General features: G+C 41.8%; 1 protein-coding gene across 4 annotated transcripts in view; it reads left to right on the forward strand.

Moving 5' to 3' along the window:
* Positions 1–14599, forward strand: part of IRAK4 (interleukin 1 receptor associated kinase 4) — a 22824-nt gene extending 8225 nt beyond the window's left edge. For all 4 annotated transcript variants that reach the window (XM_078376878.1, XM_073000451.2, XM_073000452.2 and 1 more), the window contains exons 5-12: positions 1246–1406; positions 3215–3279; positions 5698–5812; positions 8337–8446; positions 8811–8994; positions 11186–11248; positions 13026–13184; positions 13272–14599. In XM_078376878.1, the coding sequence (XP_078233004.1) occupies positions 1246–1406; positions 3215–3279; positions 5698–5812; positions 8337–8446; positions 8811–8994; positions 11186–11248; positions 13026–13184; positions 13272–13307 (893 nt within the window). In that variant the 3' untranslated portion in view covers positions 13308–14599. The remainder of the gene's footprint in view (positions 1–1245; positions 1407–3214; positions 3280–5697; positions 5813–8336; positions 8447–8810; positions 8995–11185; positions 11249–13025; positions 13185–13271) is intronic.
* The last annotated feature ends 2724 nt before the right edge of the window (positions 14600–17323 follow it).

Genomic DNA, 17323 nt, shown 5'->3' on the forward strand with positions numbered 1-17323 from the left:
ACGGATTGCCATCGCTGAGTGAAAATCCCCATAGGAAACATCGCTGTGTGAAACAATGTTTCCTCCATTGGAATGTATTGAAGCCGACTCAATACATTTCAATGGCTTTGCGAAGTCCGTTTTTGCTCATTTAAAAGTGCCTTACAATGTTTGGAAGCTGTTTTAAATGCTTGCACTGGTTAGCCCACCTCCTGAAACGTATGCAAACTTAATTTGGTGTTGTTCTGAGTCGTCGTTAATTTATGGTAATTTTTTGATTTCTCCTTTGAAAACCATTGAATGGTCTGTCTAATGGTTTCCAATGGAGAAAACAAAAAATCATCATAAATTAACGAAGTGTCAGAACAACACCAAAATCAGTTTGCATAGGTTTCAGGAGGTGGGCTAACCATTGCAAGCATTTAAAACGGCTTCCAAACATTGTAAGACACTTTTACAGGAGCAAAAAGGGAGATCGGGAAGAGCTTTAAAAGGCAAACGGAGATCAAAGAGCCCTTTCCTGATCCCCCTTTTCGCTCCTGTAAAAGTGTCTTACAATGTTTGGAAGCCGTTTTAAATGCTTGCACTGGTTAGCCCACCTCCTGAAACCTATGCAAACTGATTTTGGTGTTGTTCTGACACTTCGTTAATTTATGATGATTTTTTGTTTTCTCCATTGGAAACCATTAGACAGACCATTCAATGGTTTTCAATGGAGAAAACAAAAAATTACCATAAATTAACGAAGTGTCAGAACAACACCAAAATCAGTTTGCATAGGTTTCAGGAGGTGGGCTAACCAGTGCAAGCATTTAAAACGGCTTCCAAACATTGTAAGACACTTTTACAGGAACGAAAAAGAGACATCGTTGTGTGAAAATCCCCCATAGGAAACGTCGCTGTGTGAGGCGGCAAATTTAACAGAAAAAGGCATTGTTGTGTGAATTCATCGTTGTGTGAGGCACCCGTTGTGCGAGGCACCACTGTATATATTTCTGCTTGGTGCTGTCTTGAGCTAAAAAGTAGTGGGTTGGTAGAATGTAGCTAGAAAAGAGTAGCTAACTAAGTTGCCTCTTGTTTTGTCTTCATGCTTTGCTGACTTTCGAAGGAGGATGAATCTTAGTAAGGTAAAATACATTGTAGCAAAGGCAAGAATAGTGGAATGTGAAGATGTTTTAGCTATTTTTAAAATTCAGAATTCTGTAATACTAATGTTAAAATTCGATACTGAGGTTTCCAATTACTCTTGCTTGTGATTTATTTTAGGATTGCAGAGTTTTTCATTTCATGACCTGAGAAGCCTTACAAATAATTTTGACGATCGGACTGTGTCAGCTGGTGGTAATAAGCTTGGAGAAGGAGGCTTTGGAGTAGTGTACAAAGGATTTATCAGTGGCAGACCAGTGGCAGTGAAAAGACTTACAGCTGTAGGTTACTAGCATATGATTTCTGTTTGCCATGTGCTGTCTGCTTAATTTGCTTTAGACATAATGGAATTTAAATTCTGAAGGTGTGAAAAGGATCAGTAGAGCACAGGTTGAAATACTGTTGCTTAGTATAGTAAGTTACGAAACCGTAGGCACATCAAGAGGTGATTTGGTGAGCAACTCCTCCTCTGTAAATTCCATTGATTTAAATGGATCTACTCTGGTTGCACTTTAGTGTAGTAAGGCAAAACTAGAATTGGCCCCTTTGAGCCAATGGAACTTATGAAGAAGTTGATTCACGAAATCATTGATTCAATGGGCCTCCTCTAGAGTGACTTACTGTGTTAAATATCAGTATTTCAGCCACAGTGTGGTGTCGGTCATACCCAACCAATGTTATAACATCAGAATTCTGTCTTGCATATAGTATTCAGGATGGACAGATGTCTGTCTTACAACTTTAAATAGAAGGGCAGGGATAGTGTTTCAAGTTTTAAGCGCCAGAAATCTTAGAAGAGTCTGGGTAAATTGAATGCTTTTAGCCCTGCTGAGGAGCATCATGTCAATTGGCAACTTTTGCTTGTAGAACAGGTGACTGTTCTGTCACTGCAAACATTCTTGAAATGAGCACCAGCCCAAACAGAAACTCAAGTGACTACTTGTGTACTTGATGAATGCATGGATCTGTTCTTGGGGTAAATTGTCTAATTCTCAGTCAGTTTGTCCTACAGGATGTATGCTTCTGCTGCCTTTAGGTAACCAGTTAGAATATATGAAGATGTGCTGACACATGCACCACCCATGTTCACATGGCCATTCATTTTCGCTTCTCTAACTAGAATTCTAAAGCACAGGAACAGAGGTTCATGTAAAATTAAGTCTTAGGTGCAGGGATTGGGGATAATATACTATTTAAATCCTGTGGAGGTTTTGCAGTGAACTCTGGCTTGCAGTGTTGAAAGGTTTTGCACAGAATAAGAGCTCTGTTTGCAATCTGTGAAGCTTTTGGGTACCAGAAAGCTGTTGCACTGGGACACACTGGTAAATTTTACATCTGTCTCAATTTCTCTTGTTTTGGGTACACCCACCACCTGAGCCGCACCCACTGCTGCGGTGTGATACCTGTGACCCTTCCCAAATCGCAGTTCAGCCCTTGGGTTGAACAGAATTCCACACTTCTGCTTTATAACCATAATTGTGTGCTGCCAAATCAATTCTGACCGTTGGCAACCCTTTTTCAGGGTTTTCTAGGTAGAGAGTAGTCAGAAGTGATTTACCATTCTTTCCTTTTGGGGGCGCCGTGGGACTTAATATGCTTCTTTTCCTTTTGTAAACATCTTGTCACTCATTGCACATAGAATAGTACTATTTGCAAGATGTCACATAGGCAGGTTCCATAGAGATAGGAATTTCCTCAGATATTGCAGAGATAAGCCTAAGTGATGCCCTCCCTTTTAAAATTCTGTGACAAATAGTTAATTCTTGAAGCATCTCTTAACATGCTTGTTGCTAATAACATGAGTGAATTCAACTACTGTATATTTGGGGTTTCAAGGCACACAGTTTGGAACTTTTTTTCTTAGACAGTTGTATGCTAACTTTTCATACTGCAGCCCTGAGATTGGTATACCTGGTTGAATCTCTCTATGGAGTACCTAAAGATAAAGGATATCATCTAGGCAACACTATTTACCCATTTCCAGCACAAAATCTTAGCATAGTGGAGTTATTTTGGAATTGTATACTTTCTGTAGATCACCCCAACACTTTGGAATTTCTAGTGAGTTTTGTTTTAATTGTCCTTATAGCTGGCTGATGTAAATGTCGAAGACCTGAAAAAGCAGTTTGACCAGGAAATAGGAATAATGGCAAAGTAAGTACTGAGCATTTTTCAACACACTGATTAGGGCAAATTGGCAGTGTGCATTTTTTTTGTTTAAAATTTTAGTGGTACTCTTGGTAGAGGACATTGTTCAGATAGTAGGTTTTTACTTTTCTTTCTTTTCTTTTCCTTTCCTTTTTACAATCTGTTACGTATAGTTTTTTATATCTCAAAACTGTCCAAGTGTTCGTTGTTTGAAGTCACTAGTACACATGAAACACCTTAAGAGAAGACTGGGACTAGCTGGTAGAACAGGGAAGAACTGTAATATTTTAATTCTCATGACATTTTGCATGACAGTGGTCCAAAATCTCTGAATGCTTATTTGGCACTTTATGTGACTTGTGCTGTCACTGTGCCGGCCTGTTGTTTTGCTGAGCAGTTGGGTGTTCACCTCTCGTCTTGTTGTTCAAGAGAAGGAATCATGTCTGTATAGAAGGACATGGGGTTTTCTTTCCCTTTTCTATGCACCACCCCAAAAATGTCTCTGTCTCAGAGGATTGAACTGTTTATCTACATGACCCTGAATTAGGACTGTTCCTTTGTAGAAAACACAAAATCCTGTTATTTATCTGGCTTTCTCGCAATCACCCTTGTACCTATATATCTAAATGTGTCTTCTAGTCCCCCTGGTTACAAAGGAACTTCTGTCCAATTAAGGGATGCTTTGAAGTTGTAAACATAAACTGTTCAGCTCAACAGCATGTCAGAATAAATTGTAGTTTTTGATTTTACAAATGTATAAGCACAGTTCTTGAGATCTCAATTTATATCTTAAAAAAGAAATATAATGGCTCAAGTCACTTCAGCAAAGCAAAAGCAAAGCATGCTGCTTATATACCGCCCCATAGTGCTTCAAGCACTCTGTGGGTGGTTTACAAGTTAATTATGCAGGCTACACATTGCCCCCCCCCCGCGAGCTGGGTACTCATTTTACCAACCTCGGAAGGATAGAAGGCTGAGTCAACCTTGAGCCGGCTACCTGGGATTGAACCCCAGGTCGCGAGCACAGTTTTGGCTGCAGTACAGCGGTTTAACCACTGCGCCACGAGGCTCCTAAGAAAAGTATGGTACAGTATTGGCTTTGGGAAGAATGGAAGCTTTCTTATTTCAAGTCATAAATAAGTTATTTTCCTTCTGGGTCTGGACTAGAGATGGAGGTATTCGTATATGAATATTCCCAACAGGTTGAAATAGCCATTCCGCCACTCACCATTCCACTGCTGACGTGAGCTCGACGGAGCCTTCCTATCACGCACTGTTGTCCACAATAGATTAGCCGCTCCTGGTAGGAGGTGGGATGACAAGCCTCTCTGCCAAATTGCAGAGTGGCTAATCCATTGCAGACAACGGCGCAATAGGAAGGCTGTGTCAAGCTCAGGTGAGCAGCAAAATGAGGAGTGGGGCCGGACCTTCATTATTTCCACTTGGGGGGGGGATATTCATATACAAATATGAATGCCTCCATCTCTAGTCTGGACCAAGCTAATAAATGTGGTGTTGATGTCTTTACCTCTGGCATACGAGTTCTTAAAATAATATGGTCTAAGGCAGTGGTGTCGAACTGTGGCCCCCAGATGTTCTTGGACTTCAACTCCCAGAAGCCTTCACCACCACCTCTGCTGACCAGGATTTCTGGGAGTTGAAGGCCAAGAACATCTGGAGGGCCACAGTTCGACACCACTGGTCTAAGGTGAGAAAATGTGTTGCCATTCAGGGTCAGAGAGTTAAAGCACTCAGTGCTTTAAACTATTTTGATCATCTTTAATTCCATTGTGCCAGCTATTTTGTTTTTTAATTTTGTCAGGGCTAAATATGTGCATGACACCATGTCTGATGGCTCAGTATTGTAAGCATTTCATGAAGTAAATTCTGTCTTATAAAGTATATGCCATAATAATGTTAGTTATTTTTAAGGACGTGTAGTTTTTAAGATCCTTATTGACTAGTCCTGACTCCAGGATTTCACGTGGGATTCTTCCCCAGCCCTATTTGGAAATGCTGGAGACTGCACTGGCCAGTGTGGTGTAGCGGATAGAGTGATGAACTGGATTCAAATCACCACTTGGCCATAAAAACACACTGGGAATGGCAATGTGAAAACCACTCCTTAAATATTTCACAGATATTAAAAAACCTTTAGGGACACCATATATTTGATATGATTTGATGGCATATGAGATGAAAACTTGTCACCTTTTCTGTACATAGTGTTTTTGCTGCTACTTTGTGAAATACATCCTGGCAGATGAATCGATGTAGTCATCATAAACAGTTGAGAATGACAAGCAGTGATCAAAGTTGCATCACAGGGTTCCTCAGAGCACTTTATCCTCTCAGGTTTTCAAAACAGAAAATGCTGAAAAATATGGAAACTCAGATTGATAAGATCATTTATTTCCCTCACAGGTGTCAACATGAGAATCTGGTAGAACTGCTTGGTTTCTCAAATGACTTTGATCAGCCTTGTCTCGTGTATGATTACATGCCTAACGGCTCATTGCTTGACAGACTGGCTTGTCTGGTAAGTGAAACAGCTCCTTGTTGTCAGTGCCTAAAGGTCTGACATTTCAGCATGCTAAATTGAGGAGGAAAAAGATATATAGATTTCCTGTTCTCTTAAAGGTGTGGTGTGTTAGATCACAATTATTATTTTTTTCTCCAGCAAGCTTGTCCTGTCAGGTGTGGGGAGGGAAACTCTGCATGTACAAAGAGGTGTGTGTTCTGTGCTCCCCTTCACTGCCATGACAAGACAGCCTGCAGAGTTTTGTGTACTTCCTGGAGTACATATGGATCTGAATGTGAAGCTTTAAAAATGTAAAGAGTCTGAAAATTGAGTAAATATCCAGTGCTGGTATTGTGATGGCTTTTTGTTATGTCACTATGATCAGATTAATTCTGGTGTGTTTTAGCAAGGTTTGGATTTTGTGGTTGTTTTCTTTTGGCATGGTATTGTTTCAACTAAAGTGATCCTGAAGTTTTCCTTGGGAGTTTAGCTCATGTCTGCATTTTGAAGAAGTGTAAGTTGACTGAAAAAAAAAATCTAGGTTTAGAGAGAACAAGTTATCTGCCTTCTACAATTTGGCTTGGTTTGGATGCAGCACTGAGACATACCGTATTTTTTCGTGTATAAAACGACACCTTTTCCTAAAATAATTAGAGGAAAAATTTGAGTGTCGTTTTATACACGGAAGGAAGCAGTCACGCGCACGCTTGGGTGCCTCTTGCTGCCACTGCCCCTGGCCAGTTGCCTCTTCCAGAGCTCACTGTTTGTCCCCTCTGGTGGTCCCGAGGCAGCAGCAGGAGGAGGTGGAGGTGAAGGAGCATTCACATGTGCTTGGGCGCCTCTTGCTGCTGCCTCCCCCACCCGCCCAATCACCATCTCCACTGGGACTGACAGGCTCAGCTCATGTCACTGCCTTGTCCCCTCTGGTGGTGGAGGCAGAGGCAAACAAGCACTTGCACACGCTTGGGCGCCTCTTCCTGCTGCTGCCGCCAGATCACCTCCTCCCACAATCTCCTTAGGGCAGGGGACAAGGCAACGATGTGAGCTGGAGGTAATCAGGCAGGCAGCAGAGACAGCACCAGCAGGAGATGGAGGTGGAGGAGCAGTTGCCCATTAATTGCTCCTCTGCCTCCATCAAGGGTCAAAATTAGGGGACCATTTTATACATTGGGGGGGTCGTATACAGTACACAGTAAAATACGGTAATTTTTTTTTTAATGAGTCTATTGGGGCTCTTGGATTCTTCACATATATCCATTCTTGGCAAAAAGGGGGCAAAAATAGTAAGTTCTCATATAGACTAACTAGAGTTTGTTGTTTCAAATTGGGAAGAACTGTGGTTGGTTTAAACCAAGGATGGAAAATGTGTGGTGACTGAGATGACATCAAACTGCAACTCCTATCATCTCTCATCATGGGCTATTATGATTAGAGCAGGCGGAAATTGCATTACAACAGCATCTAAATGGCCTCATGTTTCCAACCTTTCTTTGCAACCAGTGTTTGTTGGATGAGATATCTAGGGTCATAAACTGAAGTGTCATCCTGGTCTTTGTTCCCCTAATAAACTCTTGTTTAAGCTAACTGTTTTTCCATAGTGAGACATAGGAACAAATTGTAGTAGATTAAAATATGATGTAATTTTTTAAAAAATCTCCTTTTTGGCTGTAAGATGGGGACCATCATTTATTAAGATCACAAGGGTGACCAAGACCGTGTCTTACTGAAACCAGAGTTTGGTAAAGTTACTTTGAACTACAGTTTTTAGATTCCTCATGCTATTTCTGAGAGGTATAGTTCAAATATGTGACTTTTCCAAGCTCTGACCAGAATTAATATGAAATAGAATGGTATCTTCAGAGCAGTAGGATGCATTATCTTCCATGATGTGGTCTTTTGGAGAGTTTATAAGCAGGGTAAGGCCCTTTTCCTTTCCAATAAACTTCTTGGGCTAATGTAGTCCAACGTGGCCTATGTTCTTTATTTTTGGTTGAGGAATACTTACAGTTGCTGTAATGAGGTGTGTTTGCTGTTGTCTCTTGTACATTGTACAGTGGTGCCTCGCATTACGATGTTAATTCGTTCCAGCGAAATCGCTGTAGAACGAAAACATCATAAAGCGATTTTTAAAAAGCCCATAGAAGCGCATTAAAACACGATTAATGCATTCCTATGGGCTTGAAACTCACCATCCAGCGAAGATCCTCCATAGCGTGGCCATTTTCGCTGCCCGTGCAGCGAGGAAACCATCCCAGAAAACAGCAGGCGGCCATTTTTTTTACCCGGTGGCCATTTTGAAACCGCCGATCAGCTGTGCGAAAATCGTCGTTTTGTGATAATTGGTTAGCGAAGCAGGGAACCAGTCATCGCAAAGCGAAAAAACCCCATAGGAAACATCGTTTTGCGATCGCAAAAACTTTGTTATGCGATTTTGTCGTAAAACGAAGTGCTCGTCTTGCGAGGCACCACTGTATTTAATGAATGTAACAGTGAGCCAGATAGAAATACTAATACACTTCCATCTTTGTCCCTTGTATTTAAGGATAATACTGCTCCAATTCCATGGGAAAGAAGATGTAATATTGCTCAAGGTGCCTCAAATGGAATCTGCTTTTTACATGAAAATAACCACATTCACCGAGACATTAAAAGGTAAAATCTCTAAAACAAATCACCATGTTGAGAATAAATATAGGCATAATTTTCCTTTAGGCATTGCTCAAATGTTCCTCATATTTAAAAGAGGGAGAGGGGAAAAAACAATTTGAGAGGAAACTGCTGTGTTGCTGATATGTTGTATATTTCCCCTACATTGATCAATTGAAGGCAGTTATATAAAACTGCTATTGCTTTGTGTGTTTTCAGCGCAAAAAATACCACACACACTCAGCTGTGGACATCTGTAAATGATGGACGCCAACAGTGTTAACAAGACAACAACTGTTCTTGCCTAGCCCACTACCCCTTGGGTGCCTACACCATAGAGTAACACACATTTGTTTTTTGTTTTTTTCAGTGCAAATATCTTACTGACAGAGACATTTGTGCCCAAACTGTCTGATTTTGGACTTGCAAGGGCATCAGTAAAATTCACACATACCATCTTAACAGAGAGAATAGTGGGAACAGCAGCCTATATGGCCCCAGAGGCTTTGCGTGGGGAGATAACCCCTAAATCGGATGTCTTCAGTTTTGGTGTGGTAAGTAGCAGGCAGGTGCTGGTTCTTATTGCTGCTTTTCTTATCATGGCTGTTCTGACACCATAAAGGAAAGACTATTTAAAAATGTTTATCATTTTACACATCTGTTCAGACTATTTAAAATGTCTATCCTAATAAGAGTGAAACTAGAGGTTCATGTCTCTGTTGCCAGTAGATCTGTTAGGCTTAGAGTAAGTTAGCCTTTGAGGAAAAAGCCTACCCCTGGGTTAGCTTAAAGGAAAAGAGGAAATCCAGATACCTTAGGCTAATGTGGGCAACTACTTCCTACCATGAGCTCTTTTTCTTTGCCCCCACATCCTGTGTTCTTATAGGACATTTTAAACTTGAAGGAGAAAAAGCTTATTTTTTCCAGAAAGTTTACCCAAATGTAAGGGTGGATGATACCTTTTATTGGACCACTATAAAATCTTACAAATGGCAAACTTTCATGAAGAAAACTCCACTTCCTCAAGCTGAGCGCAACCCCTTCAGGGATAGTGAAAAAGAGAGCCTTCCCTACAGTGCAGAAAACTCATTTTCCTCCAGTATTCCTATTTATTTTTCAGATCTTTATATTTCTATTTCTAGTTTGCATTTTGTTCTAAAATGCTTCCCTGACATTTTACTTGGAATAATAGCATGCCCCAGTCCGCAGAAGAAGGGAATGGTAAGCAACCTCTGAATATTCTCTGCCTGGAAAACCTTGAAAAGGGTCATAAATCAGCATTCACTTGGCTCATCCTCCTCCTCATCAAATTGCATTAGGTCTGCTTCTGCTCCCTCTCACACAAAGCTTGCCCTAGGACAACTCACCATTCCTCTTGCCCACTCCCAGTTCTTACTGGGTCCATCTTCCCCAGCCTGACTGCAGATATTTGTATGACCGTGTGATACATTATTTGGCTCAGTGTTCCTTAATTCTCCCTCTCCCCTGGACTAGGGAGCAAGGAACCAAGTGTAGTAGCACAGAGGGGCAAACTCTGTTACCTGGATTTCTTTGGACAAGAGAAGAAATCCAAGTTTTAAGCAGGTGTGCTTGTGGAAATTAAAGACATTGTAAGAGGAAGGAGTTAGATTTTTCAGGAGTGAGTTTTCATCTTTTTTCTTGTGCCAATATGTACAACACAATCAGTTCTATTCCTGAAGAGTGGAATTGTAGCAAATGGGAGGGAATACCAATTTGCCTGTGATTCAGGAGCTCTCAAGGAAACAGAATGCATTGCACAACATTTATTCAGAAAAGCTGCGGGGGCATTGTGTTGGTTCATGGAGAAAAGCAGAAATCTTTTTCCAAAAGGAAGGGCATACGTATGGAAGAAATCACAGATGCTTTGCGGTTTAAAACTATTCTTCCAGCCAATTGTTTAAATACTAGGAAAACTGAGCAAATGGAGTCTTAGCAAGTAATGCCTGGGATTCAAGTAAGTCCTGGAAATCAACGGATGCATTAGAAAATTTCAGAACAGCATTTTCTTTAGAATGTTTATCATAACTGGTTTTCATCAAGCTGTATGTGTCATTGTCTCCTGGCCACGTGGCCTGGGGGTGGGGCCTAGGGGTGGGACTTCCTGGTTTAAAAGAGCGTGTCCCAGGACTGCGCGCGAAATTCTCAAATTGTATCTCTGGCCTTAATATGGTAAATAGGAAAGCCAATTAGATTTGCATAAGCCTGGGAGTTAGGAAAGTTTTAAGGATCAGATCATACTTTTGCACTATTGAAAGAGCAGGCCAGGTAGGTGGGGCTCGTCAGCCATGGAAGGCAGCCCATCTAGGAGAAGGAAAACTCCGATTTCAAACCTTCACTGCCTTGTGGCTATATCCACTCATGGAAAAGGCTTCAGGAGTTAACCTCAAGGCAAAATCCGGAGCCGGAGTCCCGAAGGCAGCATGTGTCGTTCTGCCAACTCCTGCAACGTTGCTGGAACCAGTTGTATTGGCTCTTGCCTTTCCATTGGACCATTTCAGCAATGTGGAGAGGGGGGATCGGCTGCTTGGGTAACAGACTATCCTCCATATTACCTTACCCGGGCTTCATGCTCTGGAGAGGACACTCCTCGATTCAGAGCATGTTACCATAGTCTCTCGAGACTGAAGGATGCCTGTTGTGATTGATGTGCCATTTACCGATGAAGGATTGTGACATGTATTCCACTTGAGCTTTATTTTTAAAATTGTTTTCATCTTTCCCTAGGTATTACTTGAAATCATAACTGGGCTTACTCCTGTGGATGAAAATCGGGAACCACAATTACTAGTAAATTCTTCTTCTTGATTGTATAGCAAAATGTTATAACTTTTCTCACCACCTAGTAGCTATTTGCTATGTCAAGCTGATAAGAATCATACTGTATACTTTTAAAGGAACAGAGTGAGTTAGATTAAGATCTATCAGGACCTGGCATGGACTAGAAGCACCATTTAATGTCAGTTTTTGTAAAAGAACCAAACATTGTGTTTTGGTTTTAGTACAGATCATTAAGAGTTATGTTAAGGCTGAAGTGAGAGTTGTTTCAAAGCATGTTTGTCTTGTTGAGTTTAATTGGATTTCAACAGTTTGCGGTCTTCCTCTGAATGAGGAATGCAGGTTTAAGCTGCAGGTTTGAAATGATGCATGTATTTTTAAAAGAACCCATTTGGAGGCAAAACAGAAACCAATGTGGAAATACATGTTTCTTTCATTATGTGTTGATTACATCAGAAGTCGGATTTTATATGGGAAAACCAGACTGTCCAGTTCTTTCTTACGCCAGTATTGTCTTTCCTGGAAAGTAGAGAGTGGTTTGGTAGCATGAGGTGAACTGTGGCATGTCATATAGCAGGAACTAATCCTGTCAGCGTGCTTCTATTAAACTCTAATGCCATTGCTGATCTGACAGGAGATGGAGCTTCGGTCTCCTGCTGCTGCTAGATCAGCTGTGCCTGTGGCATTAGAATCTAATGGGAGCCTGCGCTCCTATTAGGTTCTAAGCCGCTGCTGATCTAACAGGAGGCGGAGCTTCAATTGCAGCTCACCTGCTAACCATTTCCTTGATGAGCTTGATTCAAAGCTATCCTCTAACAACCTACTGCATAACAAGTACCCCCCCCCTTCTCCTTAGGAGAATGATTTTCAACTAAACCAGTCCCTGATGTCAAAAAGGTTGGGGACCACTGTCGTAGCTTGCACCCTGCTGAATTAGAAGAAGCCCTTAAGGAAATGTTTAATGGATTTCTCCCTTTTCTATGCATGTTTAAAACATTGAGGATATTACGTTTATATTGCATTACTATTAAATAGACTTTAGCTCTGGGAATTAAACAATTTATGCCAAATCTGTTGAAGTATGGCTTTTATTATTCAGAACATGATCTTTCTGCTGAGCTTGAAGTTATAATCCTTCCAAACAAGGTTATGACTTTGAGCTCAGTGAAAGGTCATGGTAAAAAAGTTTTGAATGGATATAAGTAGAAAGACAACACTTAGAAACAAATACCCTAAGCTTTTAGGAAAGTATTTTGCTATATTGTGCTGGTTATGAAGACCCTTGCTATATCAGTGTACTAATTATCTGCACCTCACATAAATTCCTTGAAGCTAGTTGATTTCAAGAGAGAAGACGCTCTGCCATTTGTTTGTTTTTAACCAGAAAGGCTTGTGTGGATATCCTGGGTTTGTCACTTATCAGAGATTGCAAGAGTACATAAAAATACATAATAGTAATAGATGAAAAACTAAGGAGCATAATAAATAAAAGAATAATAAAATAACAGAAATCATGGCCAACAATTGTCTCTGTTAAGACAACTAGAAGATCTCGAGTACTTTTACAATTGTGTAGTACACCTGTAGTAAACATGTGGAATTATGGACACTAATGATAGCAGCTTAGTGTCCTCTAATTATAAAAGCAGGTCTCTTTTCTTTCCTTTTCCTTTCTTTTTTAAACTGAACTTCCATTTTCTCTTGTTGGTACCCATCTCATCTTCATATCAGTTATTTAATAGATTGGAACATTTCAAGTCATTGTGATGCTATTACTGCTTCCACACAGCTTTCTATCAAAGAGGAAATTGAAGATGAAGAAAAGACTATTGAAGATTATGTTGATGAAAAAATGAGCGGCTGGAATATCACATCAATTGAACAGATGTACTCAATTGCTTGCCAGTGTCTGAATGAAAAGAAGAACCGGAGGCCAGATATTGTGAAGGTACTAGAATTTTGGCTATGATACAGCTCATGAGGATATTTTGTTGTGTCTCTGCAATTTGTATTAATTTGATTTTTTTTCTTGCAGGTCAAACAACATTTGCAGGAAATGCTGATTGAATAGAGTCTCTTCTCAAACTTGTCTTCCTGTCTAAATGAACTTCTAACATTCCCAATTTTGTACATCTGTGTCCTTATGGGGCTGTACATTGATGGCTGTCATTTGCCCTCTTGCCTAGAACGTAGAAGGAATTACCTTAAAGCTGTATATCTATATTCTTGTCAGAGAAAGATGGGCAATTTATGGCCTTTCAAATGATGTTGGATTGCATTTCCACTATCTCTTCCCTTTTGCTGTGCTGACTGGGCAGATGCCAGTTACGCCCAGCAGCATCTGAACATCCATGTTGCCCAGCTAAGATCAATTGCTGCTATGGCTTCTTTCATCCAGCAAATACTTATTTTAGTTGCCATTCCTTCCTGCTGTGAAATATTTAAGTAACTATACAAAGAACTGGGGTCTGAATTTGCTTGGGTTTTTTTCCTAGCATGTAGATTATAATATAGAACTGTGGGCACTGTTTCACAGATGTGGTGGTGACTAGGAAACGCTTGACACTGTGTGACAGGCGAGAGGAGTGCATAGAAGCTCTTGTGGGAGTGTCGTCCACCTGTAAGATATCTAAAGAGGTGCAGACCACTCTTCCACCAACCCCTCGAGAAAGCGTACACCAGGGAATAGACACCCAGGAGCTGGAAGCAAACCTGTGGGGTCTGACTGTGGCGACTCAGGCCGAAGGAGAATTGGCAGGAAGAGAAGAGCGGGAGAGGTCCGTAGTAGAGGCGGGAATGGGAGTTATAAAAAAGGAGCATGACAGTATACCAGGGGTTGGGAACTCATCTGGGTGGAAGACCTGTGGACCGGGAAATGGTAAAAGGTAAAAGTTCCACATGAAGAAGCAGATTATTGACAGAGAAAGGGGCTTCCCCAGCGGCCGTCATACTGGGGAGAATCTGAGGCGAGAGAGTGGAGGAGGAGGTTAAGGGAAGAAAAGGAAGCAGTGGCCCGGGAAGCGGAGGAACGTCGGGCATGGCGTGTGGAGGAGGCCCGGAGGATGGTGTACCTCCAGGACCATGGGGACCCTTCAAGAGAGAGGAGGAGCCGCTCTGGAGAGAGGATGGAGACGAAGAGACTTTACCATTATTAAGAAATGATGAAGAAGAACAAGCTATCCCAAGTTATGACCCGTTCTTACCAGGACCATGGGAGGTTAAGTCCCTAAACCTCTTTGACTCTGATCTTTCGTTGCCCTTACGGTGCCCGTTGACAACGCAAGAGACGTTACAAAAAGATGCCTTGAAAGAAGTTTTACCATTGAATAATGAAATAAATACCAGTTTGGACTTCAGTTTAAAGACGTCTCCTGTTTTATTTGAGAAAAAGACCAAGGCTACATTAGAAACCACATGCTGTAACAATAATAATATGTTTTTTACCAAAGCAAGTGTTAAACCCACTTCATTTGTACACCTAGGTCGACATATTTCACATGTCTAACTAGCTTCTAAAAATTCTGAGTCAAAATGAATCCGATTCAAGGGATCTAATGTAGTGAAAAACTCAGAAATTTGACATAGCAAGTTCAGCATTTCCCCCCTAACCAGCTATAGAGCTGGTTTTAAAAAAATAAAAACCAGCTCTATAGCTTAGATTTTCTATATCTGTGGTCCAGATATCTTTAAAGCAAAAGGTCAGACATGCATGAAAACTGAATCATAGAATAAAGGAGTTGGAAGATTAAAAGATTATTTTTTTTCCATTTATACAGGTAAGTTTTTCTAGATGAGGGTTTCTTTGCTTGAAGGAGAACATCCATCAAGGAGGGAGAATCCTCCACGCTGCCAGGTGCAGAGCAGATAAGTCAGGATGAAGGATCGGGGAGTTGTTTTGCATGGGGAGGTGTGGTAAGCAGAGGAGGTGATAGACGTCAGAGGACAGGTGGTGTCGAACTGGGAATTAGGGCTGTCTTGGCCACCAAGGAGCAATGAGGATGGCGTTGGGTTTGTCCTGTTGTATTTGGACAGTTACCCTGGGGAGGAGCGGGAATGGTGGGAAAAGGTATGTGGGGGTCTTGGGCTAGCGGCCAATGAACACGTCTCATCGCGTTTGCTGATTCCGCCACAGGAGCAATAGCGCTTGCATTTCCAATTCTTGTGGGAGGCAAAAAGGTCTAGAGTCGGTTTCCCCCATCTTTTTCACAGGTGGAGGAAAATAGTTTGATCTAATTCCCACTCGTGGGGTTGAGAGTTTGTGCAGCTGAGAGAGTCGGCTAGGACGTTGTCCTGGCCTGCAATGTGCAGAGCTGTGAGGCATATGTGGTGTGAGAGGCACCATTCCCATAGGTCAACCGCCAAATAGAGGAGGCTTGGGGAGTGTGTGCGTCTTTGTTTGAGAATATAGTACATGGCTGTTGATGGCAATCTGGACCAGCTAGAATGTTTCTGAATGCTTTGCATGCCTTTGTTACCGCTAATAGTTCTAACTTGTTGATGTGGAGTGAACGTTCTCTGCGGGACCAATAGGTGTGTATTTTGAGAGAGCCGCAATGTGCTCCCCAGCTGGTAAGGCTGCATCGGTTGTGACCTGCATTTGAGGACGTGGTTGTTGAGAAGTGCGTCCCATAGAGAGCTTTGGGACAAAGCGGCACCATTGGAGTTGTGAGGCAAGTTCGGGAATAACTCTTAAAAGAGTGTTGGGAGGATCTGTCAGTGGGTCGCAAAGTGCGAGAAACCATGATTGTGGAGGCCTCATCTTCAGGCGTACATCTTGTACGACTGAGGTCATGAAGGCCATGGTGCCTAGTACACGTTGAACAAGGATGGCAGAAACCAAGGCATTGGGGGTGAAACTTGGGGGGGAGATTTTGTTTGTCGAGCAGGAGTAATGCGTGAGCTCGGGTGGAGTTTATGGAAGCCCCATATAATAAATAATCCTTTTCATTTTAGATTTTTGCATGTTGACCGTGAGACCGAGACTGCGAATGAGGGATAAAGTGAAAAGGGTGTCTCGGCGAGCTTTGTGGTGGGAATGAGCTACAAGGAGCCAGTTGTCTATGTATGGGAAGACAAGAATCTTTTGAAGTCTGAGAAAGGCAGCCACTGGGGCCATGCACTTGGTAAAGACTCTGGGAGCTGTTGCAAGTGTGAAAGGAAGTCTTTTGAATTGGTGAGCTTGGAGCCTGAGTTGGAATCGAAGAAACTGTCTGTGGGAGAGGTGGATGGCGATGTGGAGGTATGCATCTTGTATCTCTATGACTGTAAACCAGTTGTTTTTTTCTGAGAAGAGGTAGAACGGATTCGAGGGTTACCATACAGAATTTTGTGGTGATTACATATTGACTGAGTTCTCTGAGGTCTAGAATAGGTTGTAAACCTCCATCCTTCTTGGGGATGGTGAAATAAAGAGAGAGAAAACTGTTGTTTTGTTGTATAGGTTCTATTGCATCCTTGATGAGTAGACTTTTTTTTTCTTGTAGAATTTGGGACGGTGGAGTGACGATGTGATGTGACGGAGGGAGTTGGTGGAAATGGATGTGGTATCCGTTTTGGACAATGGAAAGATCCAGGTGTCAATGGTGATGGATTGCCAGGCAGGTAAATGTTTTCAGAGGAAGGGGTTGATTTGTGATCTCAGTGGGGAAAACGTCAAATGTGATGTTTGGGTTTGCAGTCATTGCGCCTTTGGATAGGTTGCTGGTGAGGTGTTTTTTTTGTATTGTTGTTGATTGAAGTAGATGTTCTGATGCTGGGGTTCATGTTGGAACCTCTGGTAGAAATTGTAAGGTCGCCTCCATTGATTGTGTTGGGGGCACCGTTGATAAGTGGAATAGACACCCCATCTTTTGGCATCGGAACATTTCTTCTGAATGTTTTCTAAGATGTCATCAGTTTCAGTATTCAGGTGCCATCAAATGGGAGGTCTTCAATATGTGCTTGAGCATCTTCTGTGAGGCCGGCTGTTCTTAGCCAGGAGAAATGTCTGAGCGTGACAGAGGATTTAGCCGTGGCGTCTACCATGTGTTTGGCAGAGAGCATTTGCTGTTTGGCAACAGAGAGAACCTCCTGTTGGAAGGTTTGTGC

This window comes from Pogona vitticeps, chromosome 5 (genome assembly GCF_051106095.1).
Source record: "Pogona vitticeps strain Pit_001003342236 chromosome 5, PviZW2.1, whole genome shotgun sequence".
NCBI classification, from domain to species: Eukaryota; Metazoa; Chordata; class Lepidosauria; order Squamata; family Agamidae; genus Pogona; species Pogona vitticeps.